Source organism: Centruroides vittatus, unplaced genomic scaffold (genome assembly GCF_030686945.1).
Source record: "Centruroides vittatus isolate TY-2023 unplaced genomic scaffold, ASM3068694v2 contig_1049, whole genome shotgun sequence".
NCBI lineage: Eukaryota > Metazoa > Arthropoda > Arachnida > Scorpiones > Buthidae > Centruroides > Centruroides vittatus.
In genome coordinates this window covers 740,761-761,114 of record NW_027120677.1, presented here as the reverse complement: position 1 = coordinate 761,114, position 20,354 = coordinate 740,761, and the positions used below count along the sequence as shown (strand labels likewise).

General features: G+C 31.5%; 1 protein-coding gene across 1 annotated transcript in view; it reads right to left on the bottom strand.

The window, feature by feature from the left end:
• LOC136970584 (choline transporter-like protein 1) overlaps positions 1-20,354 on the bottom strand; it is a 48,601-nt gene that overhangs the window by 14,209 nt on the left and 14,038 nt on the right. The window contains exons 8-10 of the mRNA XM_067265035.1: positions 18,596-18,704; positions 18,327-18,450; positions 17,141-17,188 (exon numbers count right to left, since the gene is read on the bottom strand). Of these exons, the coding sequence (XP_067121136.1) occupies positions 17,141-17,188; positions 18,327-18,450; positions 18,596-18,704 (281 nt within the window). The remainder of the gene's footprint in view (positions 1-17,140; positions 17,189-18,326; positions 18,451-18,595; positions 18,705-20,354) is intronic.

Here is a 20,354-nt window from a genome sequence, read left to right as displayed (position 1 = left end):
TAGAGGAATGGGTTTCTCTCTGTTAGTGATAAATTTTGCTTCTGCTTTAGAATTAATGTTCCATTATGCTATTCTTGCGATTTCCTGAAGATGGCCGCAGAGACGTACGTTCAGAATTATCAAAAAGCGGCCTTTTGTACCTTTATTCACTTTGCGCAATGGCATATTAATATAGAGAATGCGAAATATACCCATAAAGTATTGAGTTTAATGTTAAATGTAATGTTTGTTTAAAAAACAATTGACTCGTTTATATTTTTGGTTACTTTTGAGATTTCTCGAATCACTGTGAGAGAGCCGAAAACGTTAGATTTAATAAATATTTTGCCGATTAAGATTGTTCAGTTTTACAAAACAGCAAAAAAAATCTAGTTTTGTGAAATACAGATGAAATCTTACATTTATTAATACTGCATCGTTACTTACGTGAAGTTTTATTTCTCTTTCTAGAGAAAAACCATTCGTATCTTGTAGCTATACAGGTACAAAGCATCTCTTTAAAAAAGAAAGAAAATTTATCTAAACAAAATAAAACTAACTCACAATCACACACAAATTTCAGCACAAAATCGGACGGATGGCCGAGCGGTCAAGGTGGCAGCCTACCGCTCTGGGGGACCCAGGATCGAACCCGGACGGGTCAATAAGTCCCCAGGAATTTTTCGGGGATGTATCGGTTCCATCCTTCACCACCCATCCGAACCCATAATGGGCCTGCTAAAAGAGGCCACTTAATGCCCACAGGGAGGAAAGAGTTTTAAAAAAAAAGCATAAAAACCAAACGTATGGTAACGTGCAAGCTAACGATATAATCTCGTTTCGCACGAGTCTAAAAAACAATAGAAATCGGATGGGTAACGTCGGTCACGCATTTTGATCGTGACAAATTTTCATAAATGGCAAGGCGAGCTGACAGCGCTTTTACTTGTTTGTATAAAAATTTCGAGACCAAGACTGGACCTAGGACTAGACAAATTAGATAGCTATTTAGCATAATTTCCATGTTATATATCGATTTTGTAAATTAATATGTAAATAAATAAAAATTTTAAGTGTATAGAGAATACCACGACATAACTATTTCTCCAAGAAGGTCCAGTGGTAAATATAACAAAATAAAATTGACTTTTTTTGGAGCCACCGATCTCGTGTTTTGTCTAAAGCTGGAAATTTCCTTTATTAATCCGACCATTTAAAATAAATATTTCATTGTTTACAATCTACCCAACAGTAATACTTTATGAACTGGTTCTCTGTATCCTTTCATTGCCTTTTATATTCGTACATTATATCCACACGTTTACATATAAAATATAATTCTCCAACAAGTTGTGTAAAGTTCGTATCCTAACTGTACATACAGATTTTATTATATAATAATAAACGGCTAAAATAATAATTTCATAGATGAAGTATTCCTTCTGGTTACATTGTATGATGTGTCCTTCCTCGGAAATAACACACCCATCGACGAACATTTTAATAACCAATCGATAAAACACGTGATTTTTATAAATTAATAAAGTTAAAATTATTTAAAACGTAATTTGATGTTCATTTCGTTTATCCAATTTAATATTCTCACGTATTTCATTACGAATCGACACGGTTCCTTGAACTAAATGGAACTAGAAGTTTCGAAAAAGGGCGGAATGGAATCGTTCCTTGTTTACAAGATGGAACTAGTTCGATAGATGGATTCGGCCCTGAACGAGATATCACTACCGAATTCGTTTATTCTCCCAACTTTTCTCGTCACAGTAGTCTTATTTATTGTATTCTTACCTTTCATCACTGTTTATCTGTGTGGCTTTAACAAGTGAGATAAGAAGTAAAATGGAGGATGGCTCTCGTTCGCGCTAAGCATTATGGGATATTTATCTGTTTCCTGTAGTGATGTTGATGGTGTGTTATTAATCTGTCTTAGTTTCCTTTATTAAATTTAAAATTTCGTCTGAAATTCGATTATGATTACATCTACATGTTTAAAATTTAGATATATTATGGATTATTTAGGTAAATAAGTGATTCATTAGTTTTACAACGATACTGTAATCAATGTTTCTATGACAGCACACGTAGAGGTTACTGTTAGCTATTGTTGTGTTGTGTACGTGATTTTATAATGATTTATTTAAAAATAACTTTAACCGAATATTCTTATTTATCCTTCATTTTGGATCTGTATCAAATTATTATTTCAGCAACCCAATAGTGCTGTTTATTCCCAAACTTATCACAACTTTGTTAAGGTACTTAAGTACTTAATTTAAAAAGAATATAAAAAGAGAATTATAACATACCGAATTGTGATAAGATTGGGAAAAAACAGCACTATTGGGTAACAACCCAATATTCAAAACCAAAATTTGATCACACTTCAGTTATGATTTAATAATTTTACAACCGATATAAACTACATTTTACATGTTGACTCCTAAAGATTCATTTATTTTCATTGTTATTCTATCAGTAATTATTTTACATAAAGGAGAAGTAAGTTTTGATGATTGTAAAAACAACTTTGACTCAATGTTTATAATGCTTTTAAATTTATTTACACCTCAGATACCATTCTTAACCATTACTTCTGTATTTATTATATGGTATAAATATAGAAGTAATTTTTTTTAAATAAATAAGACTAACCGGAGAATAAGAAACGGTAATAAAACTGATCTGATCACCTCTAACTTCGGCAGTTGATTTAATAAATTGTAATGTTTTTGACCGTTTATTTTAAATGTAATCTACTGAGAAAGGCCTCTTGTATTAGATTGTAAACGTTACAATTTATTAAATCTACTGCTGGAATTACAAGGAGATTGTTTTATTACTGTAATTTTTTAAATAAGAAGTAATATAGAATGTTTACTTGCCTATATATAAAATATAAAAGTATTTTTAGTGATTTTTTTTTAAATTCAGTATTCTTTTAAGTAATTTACAATATATTATATTGATATTAAATTGGATTTACTCACAACCACATTCTGATGATATTTATTTATAATATAGGCCTACGTAGGTAAAGTTGTTACCACATATGATTATCGTCCTCCAAGTAACAAATAAAAACATACAACTCCATAAAAAATCACAAGAAAAACAAATCTTTTAAAATGATTTATGATGTTAAAAAATTAAATTCCTGCAACTTTTAAATAATCTGATGCTTTTAGGCACATGAACTATATACTGCACATTGCTAATAAGATTTTCCAATTTAATCTTATGAAAATTGATAATACAGTTTATTTGTTTTACAAAATGATTTTACTTTGGTACAAAAGGATAATAATTTGTTTACTTCTATTATTTTTATATATATAAGGGATGGAAAAATATGTGCAAAATACCATAGCAATGGTGTTGTCTGACAAATCATAACAGCACACATTTTTGATGGCCCTATTGCGGAGTCAACATCATGCAGCCTGCTAATTGGAAGATCATTGCAACAATGCCTAACAAACACTATTATGAAATTATTACTTTTTATAGAGAAATGAGAATAAATGCACATACAGATTCCACATGTTACTGCACCAAAATCTATAAATATGACAGTTTTGAATGTACTATGCCATATGATGCAAACTGATAGCATAATGGGGGTTATGGTTCATGTTGCCCTCATGTTCACAATTTCATATGGAAGTATTGGCATACTTCCATATGCATCCACATACAAGCATACCTAAATCAGCATGACAAAGTGAGCTACAACAGACAAAATACATTGAATTTTATGTTGCCATGATTTGCTCTCATTCAACTGATATTTACAACTGGCACAACATGCAGGGAATGATAACAGCAATTAGTCTGCAGCATGATGCTAAACTTATGCCAGATCAAACCAAACACACTTGAGCATATTATAGGGACTGACAATGCACCAGGAATAAAAAACATACACATAAAACAAAAAAGTTTTTTGTAAATAATTTCAAACTTTAAATTCTTTATGGTTTAGAATGTCATTAATTTATAGTATGTTCTAAATTTTAAAAACTATTTGTTCTATTTTTTTCTCTTTTTTACCTGAAGATGATGATTATGTATTACCATCAAAAGTACTTATTAAATTTGTTTTTAAACTCATTATCGGCTTTGTTTTAACACCAAAATGTCTGTTATTTTATTTCTTATTGATTTACTGTCTTTTATTCTAACAAGGTTTTTTTACCAGAAATTTAGTGTGTAGCTGCCATAATGAGCACCACTGGGTACACTATAGTGAGCTCCATGGTACAGGTAACCCCTGTATGACACGGCACTTCTATGGCATGGATTTACTCTAACACGGTTTGAGAATTGGGTAAAACCCTCGGACAACATGAAATGTAATAAAAACCATTAAAACTTTACCTAATTTGAAATTAGGGAAATCTCCATACAACAGTTCAATAAACGTGATAAAGCTTTTAAGTGTGAAAGATATCTCATTTGACATTTTTCATTCGAGCGCATACGTACTATCAGATTTTCATGCATAATTTTCATGAACTATTAGTACCTAAGTACAGTATGTAAATTTTCTTTTTCCCGCCTTCTGTCGATATGCATGATCCTTCTCTAAACTTGTTTTAGTGTTGCCAGATCTCAACACTTCTCGTTTTGTGTTGCCAGATGTTTTCCCTTTATTCCATACTTGCTTTATTCCATCACCGATTCTTAGGCATTGAACCGTGCCTCCAACCGTTGGGACAATCCACACCTTTACAAGTATACTTTAAGACTTTAATTGTCTCTGTTTTTTGGCTACGTAGATTAAAAATTTTTGGTTAATAGTGCTTAGTGATGACAACGAAAACGTTGTTTAATTTATATTAATATGTATCACTTCTTAAGAAAATTTTAATAAAGATATTTATCTTATTTATGAAAATATAATAGCATGTTTTTTAATTTTTGGAACCTAACCCCCCCTTTTTGTACTAGTTCTTTGTTTCATATAACACGGATTCGCATAACATGGCAATTTTTTGGAACATAACTCCCATGTTATGTGGGGATTACCTGTACATGTGAAATGTGTAACTGTTTTTAAATGTCTGGGATGAGCAGCTTCTTGGTTTCATATTCATGATTGCACTCTGCTGGTGATGGCTAGCGTAATTAATATCCTAGACACAATGGTAGATGAATAGCTGGACAACTTGCCATTGGAGCAACTGCAATATTTTTGGTATTAGTACAATGGTGTGCCAGCTCATTCCTGGGGAAATATGTATCAGTGACTAACAGAGCAATTCATCATGTGATGGATAGGATTACACAGTCCTGTACCTAGGGATGTCCTGATACCATAAAAGTATCGACATGAGTATCACGAGTAGTTTTAAAGTATTGGTACCAGTATCAGGTATCAAAACTGGAAATCTTGCCAGCTGTTGTTGTTCAGTTTGTAGCTTCATTTTGAAACTTTTAATTTTAACAAATAACATGATTTATTCTAGTTAGTTTTATTAATAAATTATTAAAACTTATTTCTAAGATAAACTAAATGTTTCCAATACTGTACTCATTTCAGTTGATTTGAGAATTTAATATATTTTCAAATAATTGGTGAGTTAATTTAAAAATAGTAATCTGAAGTCTAAGCATACTGCATATATGTAGATTCTGAAAATGAAATTTGATGTAATAAATTTATTGATTTTTGGTTATCAATATTTACTATATAAGTTTCATAACCAAAAATAGCATAAGATTTGGTTTCGGTTTTGGCTGAAACTGACTTAAAACCTAAATTTGGATTTGACTAGAAAATCCAATTTTGATTGAATCTTACGTATCTGTGAAAAATGTAACAATGCCAAATCTCATACCCAAGAAAAAGTATCGATATCAGTATCGGATCAAAAGTATTGAGTACAAACAGTACCCAGTGTCAAAGGAAAGTATTGATACAGTATCGTATTGGCATTATTAAGACATTCCTACCGATACCATGGCCACTACATTCCCACACTGGATATTTTCCTGTGGAATTGCCTAAAAGTATGAGAGTATGATGTGTACCTAGCAGCTCTACATGATGTTGATGAGCTGGAGAGACACATAGGCTGGTGATGCCAGGTATGTTATGTGACACTCATAGTGCCATTCTCAACTGTCTATACTTTTGTGTTGCTTACTGAAGGCAGTTGGTTTAAATATGCACTACAGGAAAATAAAATTAGCCTTTTTTAATGCAATGTATCCTTTATAGACAGAAATTATTTGTATGTTATACTTTGGTGAATACTTTGGCAGTAATGTTATCTAAATGTATATAAAGTCAATAAAAAAGGCAGCAAACATTTTTTCGTGAACTTTTTGAACATACCATTTCTAATAAATTTATTTAGAAAGTTGACTTTTAATTTCTTTAGACAAATAAACTTAAATATTCTATTATTGTGGTCCCTGGAAAACTAATTTTACTGAAACATTTTGATTCTTTACATAAATCATGGCTTTCTATGTCTGAAAAAGTGTCAGGTTGTAAAATTAAATGAAGCTTTTTGCAATTTTTCACTAAACAAGTATCATCTTTGTTTTTTATACTAATAATAATTTATACAAGTCAAAAAATTATCATCACCAACTTTATATAATCTGAATTTTCATTAAAAACCATAAAGACAATGTCAACTACTTTTAGAAAATAATCAGTTAAAAATACAGTAGAGCATCAATTATCCGACCCCGATTAACCGACCGCGTTCTAGTCAGCAAATTCAAATGTCCGCTAGTGATGTGGCGCTACAATATTTGGTTATATCTTGGCTACTTTAATATTATTTTTGTTAAATTTTTGCATGTTTTAGCTGGCAGCACTGGCCCGACCATGAAAGGGAGGCTAGTATTTAAACCAGGCCTAATACACTATACTAATAATGTATTTTTTCATACTTTTCGGTTATCCGACTTTTCAGTTATCCGACCAACCCCAGTCCCCAATTAAGTCGGATAATCGATGCCATACTGTAATTCTTTAGGCTCATTATTTATTTGATTATTAACTTCATAATCAAATGTTTTTTGTATCTTTAATGTTTTTACTTCAAACCCCATTCAGCATTTAAATGCAAAATTAATGCAGTTTCTAATTTATCTGTATGTAGATGGGTTTTATATAGAATATAAATGGATATATATTCTTCTATATATATAGAAGAATATAATATTCTTTAAAAAATTCTACAAGTTATTTCAAATTATTTAAATCATGAAAATATGAAAATTTCTACATTATTTTTTAAGAATTTTACTGGTCATATTTACCTTAGTTTTTGTTTTTAATTTTTGTATAAAGTATTGTAAATTACTATTAACAAGGAAATTGCCAAATTAAGTGACAAAATAATAAATTTTAAATTTTACAATTCTTATACTTATGTCAAAAATGATATAAATATTTTCCATAAATTAACAAGATCATATTACCATTAAAAGTTCATAAAATTTACACATTATTGATAATTAAGTAAACAAAATAATTTGTTAGTTTAGGTTGCCAATGCTTTTTAAAACAATATTGGTTATGGTTTAATGAATTTTATATATGTATTTCTTACATCAGGATATTCAAAGATTTAAAAAGTAAAAAAAAAAGCACTTACATCAAAAAATTATCTTGTATATTTATTATGCTAACACAACAATAGGCTATTTATTGAATGATAAGATTTGCTAAAAATTATGGAAAATATAAATTGACAAAAATATTTCAAATATTTATCATATTCATATAACATTCATTCATTATTGTTCTTTACTTTTTAATAAAAAATCACAAGCAATACGAAGCTGTAGAAATTTTAATAACAGTGCTTTTTCCTAAGTAACAATTTATTTAGTTAACAAGCTAGAACATAATGAAGAAGTGTAATTAATTTATATTTAAAATGCTTTAAATTTTTATTTTTAGTTAGAATTTCTGCTGTTTGACATTCCCAAGGACTTTTTATTAACTGGTTTACTATTACAATGGGAAAGTATATAAGTTTACTTCAATGAAAAGACTTTTCTGTTACTAAAACATCTTTTTACATTTAATTAGGGTTATACATATTGGAGAAAAATGTTTCCATTTAATAAAAAGAATGATGTACTTTATTTATTTGTTGTGTGGTATAAACTCTTACATTAAAGGATATGTTAAAAAGAATTACTGAAAATTTTTCTTCGCTATGATTTGTAGATATTAAAATCTATATATATATAAACGAATGTATGTCTGTTGTCTGTCTTTCATGCATTACTACACCATTTATCCGATTGCCATGAAACTTTGGGAAGTTGTTTAATACACTCCCGCAAAGGTTTGTGGCATATGTGAAGGCCACCATTTTCCCCCCTTCCGAAAATATCTTTATATGTGGATTAAGGCTTTTATGTCCAACAGATGGCGCTAACTCTGACGACCTAAGTTCGCTTTTCTGTGAGAATGGACTAAAGCAGATCATTTTCTATCTATCTATATAAATAAAATATAACGTTTGTTTGTTCCTACCGATTCCTTTGAAATTTTGACACAACGTTGCATTCGAATACGCACGTGTTTTTATATAATATACATGTCGAAATTCCCCCACTGGGGGGAGATGGACGGGATTAAGGCTTACCATGAAGAACTTGGCTTCTATTATACTATTTTAGATGCGGTTTTTTGCGTTTTAATAGGTTACGTCAACAGAATATACACTAAAAAGGGATTTTTCGATATTTCCTTGCGGGGGAGAGGTACAGGATTAGAGCTTAATGTGAAGAACTCTGCTTTTATTATACTATTTTAGATGCGTTTTAATAGGGTACGTCAAGAGAATGTACTGTACACTAAGAAGGGATTTTTGAAATTTCCCCCACGGGGGAAGTGTTATACATTTATAATACATTTTGAGCCACAACAACGCGTGGCCGGGTCAGCTAGTTTACTATAAAATAAAATGTGTTTTATTATTATTTTTCTTTTTTTTGTATATTTTATTAATGTATAGATAATAATAGAATGTTTAGTTTTTTTTGTTTTTGAAGTGTTGCATAGCGAAACGTACTGTCTACGTCACTGCTTTGAATGCTATGAACTACTAATTAATAAAATAATGTAATGTTCGGTACTCCGTACCATGGGCATCCGCAGAAAATTTTCCAGGCGGGGGAAAGCTTTGAGACAATTATATAAATTTTTATTTAATTAATTTGGATTTTTTACGAGTAGATTATATAGTATACAGTATTGCATCAATACAAAATGACAGACAAAGCGTCCTATGGTCGAGAGTGAAGTTACGTAAATCACTTTTGCAATTATAATTTGTGGAATTTTTTTATTCTCCCGTTTTCTCTTTTCTGTAGACCAGGCCGGGCCAACCCGCGGCCCGTCACGTTAAATTGTGTGGCCCGCTAAGCGATATGATATATCTATTAAAACTTTTGTTTCCCATTATATGTATACCAAAGCACTTAAATAAATGAAAATTTGCACGTGTCATTGCTATAATGCGCAAGTGCGAGTACGAACTCTTGGTATAACAATAAAATCTTATTCATTTTGTATTTGTTTTATTTTTTTAAAAGCATATTTGCCTAAATTGTGGCCCATCGTAATGTTACGCTGATCAAAGTGGCCCGCGAAACAATTTGGGTTGGCCAGGCCTGCTGTAGACGCTCGTGCTCAATATTGCATACGATTAAGGGGATTGATCGAAGATATGCGTTGCGTAATTTTGGGGGTGGGTTAGGGTTGCCAACTCTCCCGGAAAAAGAACCTTAGTTTTTAAAATCTCCCGACTCCAGGAACGCTATTAAAATCTCCTGCATTTTTTCGCGCCGCCCGCACTGAAAAAATTCGGAGCTGCTACTGCCCCTCAACCCTCAAAATATACAGAATGACATCGCAGCTAGAATTTGACGACTCTACGAATATTTACAAGAAAATGATCATTTTGACAATGGACGAAGAAATTGACTGGAATGAACTAAAAGATCTCGGTTCTTTTCTGAATGTGCTTATAAATGAGGATAAATTGTATGACGATTACTGTTTACTAAGAGAAATTCGTGAAGTTGTGGCAAGCAAAACAAAGAGTAGACTTGCGTTGGGTCAGTTTTTTTGAAAAATGTGGAGGTGAATCTGGCTGGCAAAGAAATAAAAAACTTGTTGCACTCTATCGATCCCTATCGCAAATGCCGCTGCTGAGCGTGTTTTCAGCGTAGTAAACGAACTTTTGTCAAAATGTCGTAATCGACTGAATGAAACACACGTAAAATCTGAAATACAAGCGTGCACAAATTTCAAATTATGATTTTATCGTCTCCAATCAAAAGGCATTGCAAGCTGCTTGCAATGGAAAAAATATTAGATTTTCATCGCTTTTTTTTAATTTCGCCTCCCGGACAGTGCTCTGGAATGCAGCACCCTACCCGGAGGAAAATTCAAAAGTACGCAAATCATATTTATTAAACCCAAGCTATTTTAAACCCCATAACTCATAACTTAAGTGTTTTAAACCCCACAGTTAGTTTATTTATTGTTTATGTAAAAAACGTTTTTATGGATTCCGAAAAGATATTTTGCAATTTATTTTACATAATAAATTAATTAATTACATTATTAACTGTCCTCCGGGTTATGGGTTTAAAACAGTGGTTCCCAACCGGTGTTCCGCGAGATTTAGTCGCAAATCGGAAAGTGTACAGTACGATCGTATTCGAGCCGCCGAATATCAAAAAATTAAAATCATAAAATTTTCATAAACTTAAATATATATGTACGACTCGTACTTATGGAGTGTACTACTGTTTCGAATAAGATAAAGGCAATGATAAAAACTGAATGAAATATAGAAAAAACATCAGGCACAAGTTTCCCATTAAAGTTATTTAGGTATATTTTTTCCTGTCTTATAACTGGCGTTAATAATATGAGTAGAGATTTTGAATTATAACTGCTCAATTCTAATAAAATAACCGATGACAAGCTTATGTATTTCATATTAACTTAAGTAAGTGTTCAGCTAAAGAAAATTGCTCACAAAAGTGTTCCGCATCCTAGAAAAGGTTGGGAACCACTGGTTTAAAAGGTTATATTACCAGTTAAGGGGTTTAAATGGCTTGAGTTTGATATACATGGTTTTCGTACTTTTGAATTTCCCGCCAGGTAAGGTGCTGCATTCGAGAGTACTCCCGGATTTCTGACTAGGGTTTCTCGTTTCCCGGTCTTTTGCTTGTCCCGGGATTCCGGGATAAAAGTGAACTGTTTCCCGGGATAAAATTAATTATTTTTAAGATATACGAAATATCTTGAAATCAAATGATATAATTATTTTTCATTTTTTAAAGTAATTTAATACGTTTCCAACCTCCAAAATCATATTAATAACACTGTGTAAGACATATATTAAAAATTATCTTTGAATTACGTAGAAATGTTCACCAATAGAAAAAAATTGATTAAAGTTTCCTGGAAACTGCATACAACAATTAAAAAATGTGATTTTGAATTAAGTTGAAAATTTAAAAAAAAAATGAATTTAGATCAAACTTCTAACTTAGAAGGTAATTTTCGTTTTTTAAATTAAACAATATAAAATATTATTGTAAATTTTTATAAGATTTTAAAAAGCAAAGATGGTCAATACTCCGATCACTCAATCTTATTCTTATTTTAATGATAAAAAGTCTTGCTACCGAGAATGCAGTGGCGTAACGTAGTGGGGGCGGCCCGCCCCGGGAGGCATTTTTAGGGGGCGGCAAAATTTCACAATAAATACACAATACACATTACACCTGTACAGTACACAATAATGTTGATTGTTCTCTGACAAAAAGTTCATTGGAATTACTGTATATTTTAGTCTTTTTAATTGAGATACCTAAATAAGGGGGCGGCGAAATTTTCCTCCGCCCCGGGCGGCTGACACCCACGCTACGACACTGCGAGAATGCCCTTTCCGATTCAATTGATGTGATTGGAATCGTCTTTAATGCGTTTAAGAGAAAACAGATGTTATGTGTTTTTTCACCCGTAGCCTGGAGATTTCTAGTTCGTTTTCGAGATTGTAGTACTTCTTTTGTTCTCTAGTATTCTTGATTTGTCTACCTCGGCTGCTTTAATAGCGGTATTAAGCTTGTAGCCCGATAATTCGACAGTTTGTTTGTCTTTAATAATTAGGTTTATGAAGAAAAACTTCATACTTGCAGACTTCGTACTCGTTTGTATCCTGGCCCAATTCGCACAACCTGGCGTTACGCAGTTATTGAAGCTACTGAGCATGGTTAAAAACTAAAAAAGCATAATCACAATTATTCCAGACATTACAGGTTCTGACAAGTAAAGAATTTTCAGAATCCTGCCATAAATAAGCTACGCATTGATTATTGACCATTTGTGACATGCCATAACGAGCAAAAATTTAAAAAACTAATAAGTAGGTTTAAAATTAATAAATACAAATGTATTCTGACAGTTTATGAGTTAATTATACTTTCTATTTGCAAAATTTCCTGAACTTTAACACAAAATAAGAAAAAAGTGAATTTTTAAGAAATTTGAGGGATTTCCCGGGATATTTCCCGGGTTAAAAAAAAACCGGGATCTCGTTTGAGAAACCCTATTTCCGACCCACTGAGTTGGCAACCCTCGGGTGGGTATGTGCAGTAGCGTTACGTAATTTATGGACGACGCTTAAGTGAATTCTTTGCACATGTTTTTGAATCGCCTTTTTGAAAGACATATTTTATCGATAAAATTGTCATTTTAATCGTAAAACGTTTAAATTTCAAAGCAGGGGTTTATATTGTTCTGTTTGGAGAAAAGTCCATTCTTGAACGAAATCTTTAAGCTCCTGAAGTGTTTTTGATGGAAGCTCATAGGCGATTTCAAGTCATTCGTACTGAATGTTTAGAAAGTATTGTGTTTTTATAAATTATATATATATTTGATAGATTTAAAAACTTTGCATGTGTATTGCAAAAATGGGTTCCTAAAGCTGTCATTAAAAGTCATAATGATCACTAATTATGAACCTTAGAAAAATTAACATCAAATAAACAAGAGGGTATAAATGTCATAAAATCATATCTTTTGATTTTAATAACATGATCGGTATATCTGTTTTAATAAAACTAAATTAAATACACATAATAATATCATAAAATATAAATATGTATTTAATATATTTAAAGTAGGGACTGTCCATAAATTACGTAACGCAAATATGAGTTAATGGGTTCATTATGTGGGTAATCGTTACATGTTGCAAGTGGGCGAAGTATTTACGTTACGTAATGCTAGGTTCTTATCCCTTGCGTAACAGTGATTCGGTTGTTTCTGAAGTGCTACATAGCAAATGCCACTGTTTACTATGTTATACACATAATTAATAAAATAGTGTTACTAAGAAACAATTAAGTTTCTCAAGGATATGCGCTACGTAATCTTGGGATAGATATGTGCGATAGTATTACGGAGTGTTACAGTGGGATGAATCGATAGTCGAAAAGTGTAAAACTAGCGTTACATAATTCATGGACTATCCGTATGATTTAATGGTATGTCCTAAAGAATTTAATGTCCTAAAGAAAAATTAGAATCTACTTTTAGTCGCAAATAGAACATCTTTCTGTCCTTTCTTAATCTCGAAAACGGAGTAAGATAGATATGGACACAGATATGGAAAGCTTAGCGGCAGGAGGCCTCGATTAACCACGTGGTATATACGAATTTCCGGTTTGGATTGGGAATCACGTCATTTCAATTCAAAAAATTGCTATTGAACAAAATTAGATAGATGACTGGCACGACTCTATTGTTAAAGTATGATGTACAGGGGCAAGACACTACTAGAATTGAAAGCATTGTGACGAAAAGTTGCAGCCTGGCATTGTGACGATGTCATAAAAAATAATAGCTTGTTAAAATTACATTTTATTTATACTTGTTTATACCTACATTATAATATTTTAATACATCATGTACATTGTAAGTTTGTTATTAATATACGTTTTAGAAGATATTTGATTTAACGGAAATTTCTACAACAGTGGACATCTTCCCTCAATTATGCTGTTAAATCAACAGTCTACTGTAATATTTTTTTTGTTTGTTTTTTTTACTAATTTTCTTAAACATTTTAAATAAAATACCACTTTTTATTTATTTTTAACCTAATGCAATACATGTAAATAACCATCAAAACTATATTAAATTGAATAAAATATTTGTATGGCTAAGAAGATATCATTTTAGCTTCGCGCTTATTCGAGATCTTATTTTCACACGACAAAGGAAAATACTATTTACTTCATCAAGATAAGTTCTATAAACATTCTCATAAATTTATCATATAAAATTATCTTAAAAATATACAAATAAAAGACAAATATTGAACAAATGGTAAGACTATATCATTAAAAGAGCTCAGCAATTAAACAACTATAATAGAACACCTTAATTTTGCTGAGAAACATATATTTTAATCACAAACGTTTTCAACCTGATTAACAGGTCATCCTCAGGTCTACAAAACGATAATGGAACATAAACGTTCCATGTATAGAATATAAATATTTAAATCAAAATTTAGAACAAGAATTTAAAAAATATACCATAGAAACGGAATAAAACATAAAATTAAAATATATAAGAGAATAAATAAAAATAAAGATAAAGTAAAAAAATTATAACTAATAGTTTTCCAATAACTAATTCTAGCATGAGTTTTCAGTGAACTTTTTAATCATGTATTTCCACGCCGACGACAGGCTCTCAGCATCCCTCGCATTCAAACATCCTTCCCGTAGTCTACTCTTATATATTTCAATCTTCTCTGCTGTCATTGATAAAGTGGGGGAAGATACTGGTTTTATAATCGTTGCCTCGTCCCATTTTACTACCGAACCTTGGACTTGCGACATTTGTGATAAAACTGTGGTATTGGATCCTTTTTTTACGTTATACCGATGTTCCTTTAGCCTTACCCCTAAGCTCCTGTTGGTGACGCCGATGTAGTCTTTCTTAACATCCAGCTGGATGTTTTCATAAGGAACTTTATAGACACCTGGTTTTTCTTCTGCGTTTATTCTATCTTTATCATTTCTCAATATCTTATATAAACTTGGGGCCCTTTTTAAAATCATTCTTGCTTGTTTCTTACTAGCCACTTCTTTCATAATACTATTCAAATTACTGTTATACGTAAACTTCAAGCGTCTATTGTGAGCTGTATTTAATCCTTGTTTCTCATTCTTCTTTTCATACTTTTTGAGTAATCCAACTATGGTGCTTTTCCTGTAGCCTAGGGCCTGAGCTATTTGCAATATCCTTTCAATTTCTTTATTTCTGTCACCAATTCTATCACAATACAAATAGGCTCTTCTTATCAACGCTTGAAATGCAGCCATTTTATATCGATATGGATCCATGGACTGCGCTGGTATATATAGTGGGGTGTGAGTAGGCTTAATATATACGCTGGTGGACAAATGATCCCCCATGAACTTGATATTAATGTCTAAGAAGTGCACACTCATGGAACTTTTTTGCTCTAACTTTAATCTAAGCCCATCCTTGTTATTATTGATTTTATTCAAAAAATCATGTATCTTGCTATTGTTTCTCCATAATATAAAAATGTCATCCACATATCTGATGAAATGTATGATATCTTCCTTAAAAGTTTGTAGAGCTTCCCTTTCCAATCTTCTAACTACCAATTCGCAAAGAATTCCAGAGAGGGGACTTCCCATCGGAACCCCTCTTTTTTGTCTGTAGATTCGACCACAAAACGTAAAACAAGATTGATAACATACCAGGCTAGCTAGTTCTTCTAGGTCTTGGGTGTGACTACGCAACTGAGGGTTGTTGTTGCACATGAAATCCAACAATGCCTCCACACATGACTCAATTCTTATTGAAGGATACATACTCTCATAATCTAAAATGGTCGCCACTTCTTCTTCCATTAAAGAAATATTTTGTATTTCCTTTACTACGACAAGAGGATCTTTTGCTACCAGTTTATCTTCTTCCATTTGTGTGGATAAGTATTCATGTAGCCTTTTTTCTAAGGTAAAGGTGGGCCCCCTACATTTCTCTACTACTGGTCTTAATTCATTTCCAGCCTTGTGCGTCTTAGCAAACGCAAACAATCTTGGAGCTCCTGTATTTGGGTTGTGACAGTTCTTCAGAAAAGGCAAAACGGCCGCGAGACTTGAGCGTTCTAACTTCTTGACCCTTCTGCCCAGAGATCCAATTATTTTGTCGTCAACCATTTCACATTCTGTCTTCCTGATGTAAGCATGTAATTCCTTGTCATATGTGTGTCTCTTCATGACAACCAAATGTTTAGTTTTGTCCGCTTTGGTCAAAACTAGATCATTCGTTCTTAACCACTCCTTCGTGAGCCATATGTCTCTATTGCTAATGCTAGTTGCTTTTTTCTTTAGGCGGTTACTTATGACAGTCTTCCATCTAAAGAATTCTTTATCTAAAGGATCCATGCCAACAATCCCTCTCTCCATCTCCTGTATGGACGTTTCCCAACTATTCCCCACATCTGGGACAAAGTTAGGGCCTTTTTCAAGTACCTCTTTGATTTTCTTTGGTATTTCTATCTGGTCCCATACTTGGAAGGTGTTAGGGTTCCCTTTATTTAATCTTTTCACTTGTTTACCAATAATCCATTTCAATTTTTTCACATAATGTTTAGTGGAATTCTTCCTGACTGCTTCCTTTTTTATTTATTCTCTTATATATTTTAATTTTATGTTTTATTCCGTTTCTATGGTATATTTTTTAAATTCTTGTTCTAAATTTTGATTTAAATATTTATATTCTATACATGGAACGTTTATGTTCCATTATCGTTTTGTAGACCTGAGGATGACCTGTTAATCAGGTTGAAAACGTTTGTGATTAAAATATATGTTTCTCAGCAAAATTAAGGTGTTCTATTATAGTCAAATGGTAAGACATTGGAGAATAATTGAAAGTTACAATAAAAAAAAGAAATATTTTAATTATTTTATTCTAAATGAACCTAAATAATTACTATTCATAATAATAATTTAAAATAATGTTCTCAGATGTATATTAAAGTCATTTAATTAAAAATTTTCAAACGTTTAAAATAAAATTACTTACCAATCCTATTCTCTTCCTCATAATAAATACTAACAATAAATAAATAACCTGAAAAGAAATTGACAATATTATAAATTTATCATAAAATTATCTATATGTTTATTCAATTTAACTCTTTCGCCCTATAAACACTAAGATAAATTTTCTCCATTCCTATCACAAGTTTAGCCAAGCCCTAAAGAGCTTGGCCCACCTTCCTAGGGCTGGATGATGAGAGGAAAATTTCCTGAGATTCCTGGCTCCTATTCGAAACCAAGACCTGGCTCGTTAGTGGCCGAACGGATAAACCACTGAACACTGGCAGTCGGTTATGAATTCGCGCCCGACCAACAGCCTGGCCGTGTGAAGTTTTCTGGATTTTTTTCACGTTTGCAACACCTAAATACGGACCAGTTTCATATGGAAAGTCTTCCCAGGAGGCAGTCTCCTTTGTAAGATGCAAGATATGATGATTTTAAAACAAAAATCATTAAATTATCACGCAAACGAAATGCAGTACACAAAATTCAGCAACGAGTTATGTTACTTTCCCGGCAAAAAAATTTAAAATTGTGGTGGCGCTATCTGTTATGAGATTTTATTTTTAAAATTTTTTATATTATTAATTATTATAAAATGACAAAAGGCTTAATTTTGAAGGTAGAGATAAGTTTTACAAAAAAAAAAAACCCGTAAATGCTGATACCGAGTAAAATCTTCATTAAGTTCCCCCCACTCGCAATATGACACACGATCTCTATCTCTCTATGTTCTTGACTTTTAACCATCAAAATGTGTAAACAAAATCCTGTCCTCACATAAACTAACATTCGTACATACAGAAAAAACCCGAATTTTTACATTTCTCAACGTTTCAAGGTCCCCTGAATACAAAAATGTAAAAGTCTTGGAGGGTCATTTTTTTTATCGATGCCCTCTGTTATATATATATATATATACATACATACACACACAACCAGGGGAAAAAATCGGTTAATTCCTGTTGTAAAGCGGTTAATGTCCTAGAGACCTGGTATTTGAATGATCATTTCATATATCTTTTTTGGAATTTTATATCAAAAGAATAAGATTTATGATTTTTAAATATTAACGCAAATGTTGAGTTCTAATATTTTAACACAGGCCTATTTGTACATTCAAATTATATATATATATATATATATATATAAGCTTAAGTTTAGCTCACCATAAATATAGTTGATATTATTGCCGCAGCTAACCAAGACTTTTGAGTTTGCATTTTTCCTTCTTTTTGTGAATCGTCATCTGATAGTTCATCCGCTTCTTTTTTTCGTTGATGCCAATTATACCTAAACGTATTTCAATGTATAAATTTAGTTTCGCTAAAAATCTATAGTAAACCTAACTATTACTAATAAAATCAAATAGCAAAGTTTATCTTCTAACGAGTAAATTTAAATAATAGCAAGTTAGAAAATTGTTACTTTTACGTACCATAAGAAAGACGTCAGAATAATTGATGCAATTCCTACAATTATCAATACTGCCCAAATTATGATGGCTGCACAGAATCTCAACACAATTATTAACACTATGGCAAGACCTATAATAAAGTATATAGTCTACTATTATAATCAAATATAAACACCATAGTATAATAACAAATGTAAAATTAAAATGTAATTCGACCGAATTCTTACGAGAACTTCTCAAAGTCAAATTTATACATTCAGCTATTATGAGGCTAAATTCAAAATTAAACCTTTAATAAACAGATAGAGTCATATTTTGTTAAGTTTTTATAGTGGCGATGTTGTCTACGATTTGAGGAAAAGTGTCAATTCGTTATTTTTAATATTTCTTCATAATTTTTCTTTATTTTTACTGGTATAATGTTGTGCTATATATAACAAAATTGTAGAAGAAATACATCTCGAATTACATACTGTATTTCTTTTACAAGTTGAAAGTAATAAGAAAAAACATTTTTTTGATTTATTACATTATATTTAGAACATATTTTAATGGAACTTTATATACAGTACATGTCATAAAGTCGAAAACAGCAATTTCGATAAATTGATTTGTATTAAATGCACTATTTATAGAATCCATTAAGTTATTATTTTCAAAACTAATCAAACCGGCCAGAATATTTTTCTAAATAAGTTATTTTATTAGTTTGCCGTAAAGGATTTTATTAAGGCTTTGCACTGTGCAGTGGCGTGCCGTGACATTTGATGATAGGGAAGCTGTGTTTCTGTAAGAAGCCGACTTACAGGGGCAATCAATTAATTGCGCGTCAGGGCCCGTTCGTATTCGTTTGTTCGATAAGCCAGTAAAAACCGTATACTTCTTTAAATGTATTTTTAATAGATTATCTGACGTACTTAATAAATAAGAAAGTTCAATATAATTACCTCCGTTATTAGATTCAATAAATTCCCTACGCCCTCTAAATGCCAATTCTGGCTTTGAGAAAAAACATATAACTTCTATTAATTTAGATATATCTATTAATCGTAATTATCTCGTTATAATTTTCAATATTTATTTTATATTGTCTACCAATGTTAAATTCTATTCCGCTTTGATTTCCAAATTGCTTCAATTTTACGAAAGAATCGTCATTCGTCATAAATTTTATCGTCAAAATGTTGAAATTTTTTTGCCGACGTAATTTAGGCATCGGTCTTTCTCTTTTAATAATGCTTTCTTTTTTTTATACGGTCTTGAACCAAAACTTTTTTAAAATAAATTTTTGAATCACTAGCCACGATATAAGGGCTAAAATTAAAATTATAAAAAAAAAAACTTACTTGGTAAAACAAAATGTGTGATGAATATACATTCTTAGTAAAAAAAAATTCTTCAATTGTATGAATATACTTTTAAAGAAACTTATAATTAAATATAACTTTGTGAAGAAACGTACATAAAAATAAAATATTCTTTACTTTTTAAATCTTAAAACAATCCACTTACAAGTTAGTGAAATAGCTCCCTACGAGTGGCTAATGAATGAAATCGGAGACGGTCCAGGTAGGTGCGTGCGTGCCAAATCCCGAGGGTGCCGATACCGGTCAATGTCAAATGCCTCTTTTGTCGCATTACTAGTATATCTCAAAGGACGCGACGGGATTGTTGTAGATTTTAAACGTTTCTCACCGTAGCTGTAAAAATCTAAATATGTTAAACTTAACAGATTGTCCGTCGTTCGTTTTCTAACTAATTCGTTTTAGGACCGAGTGTT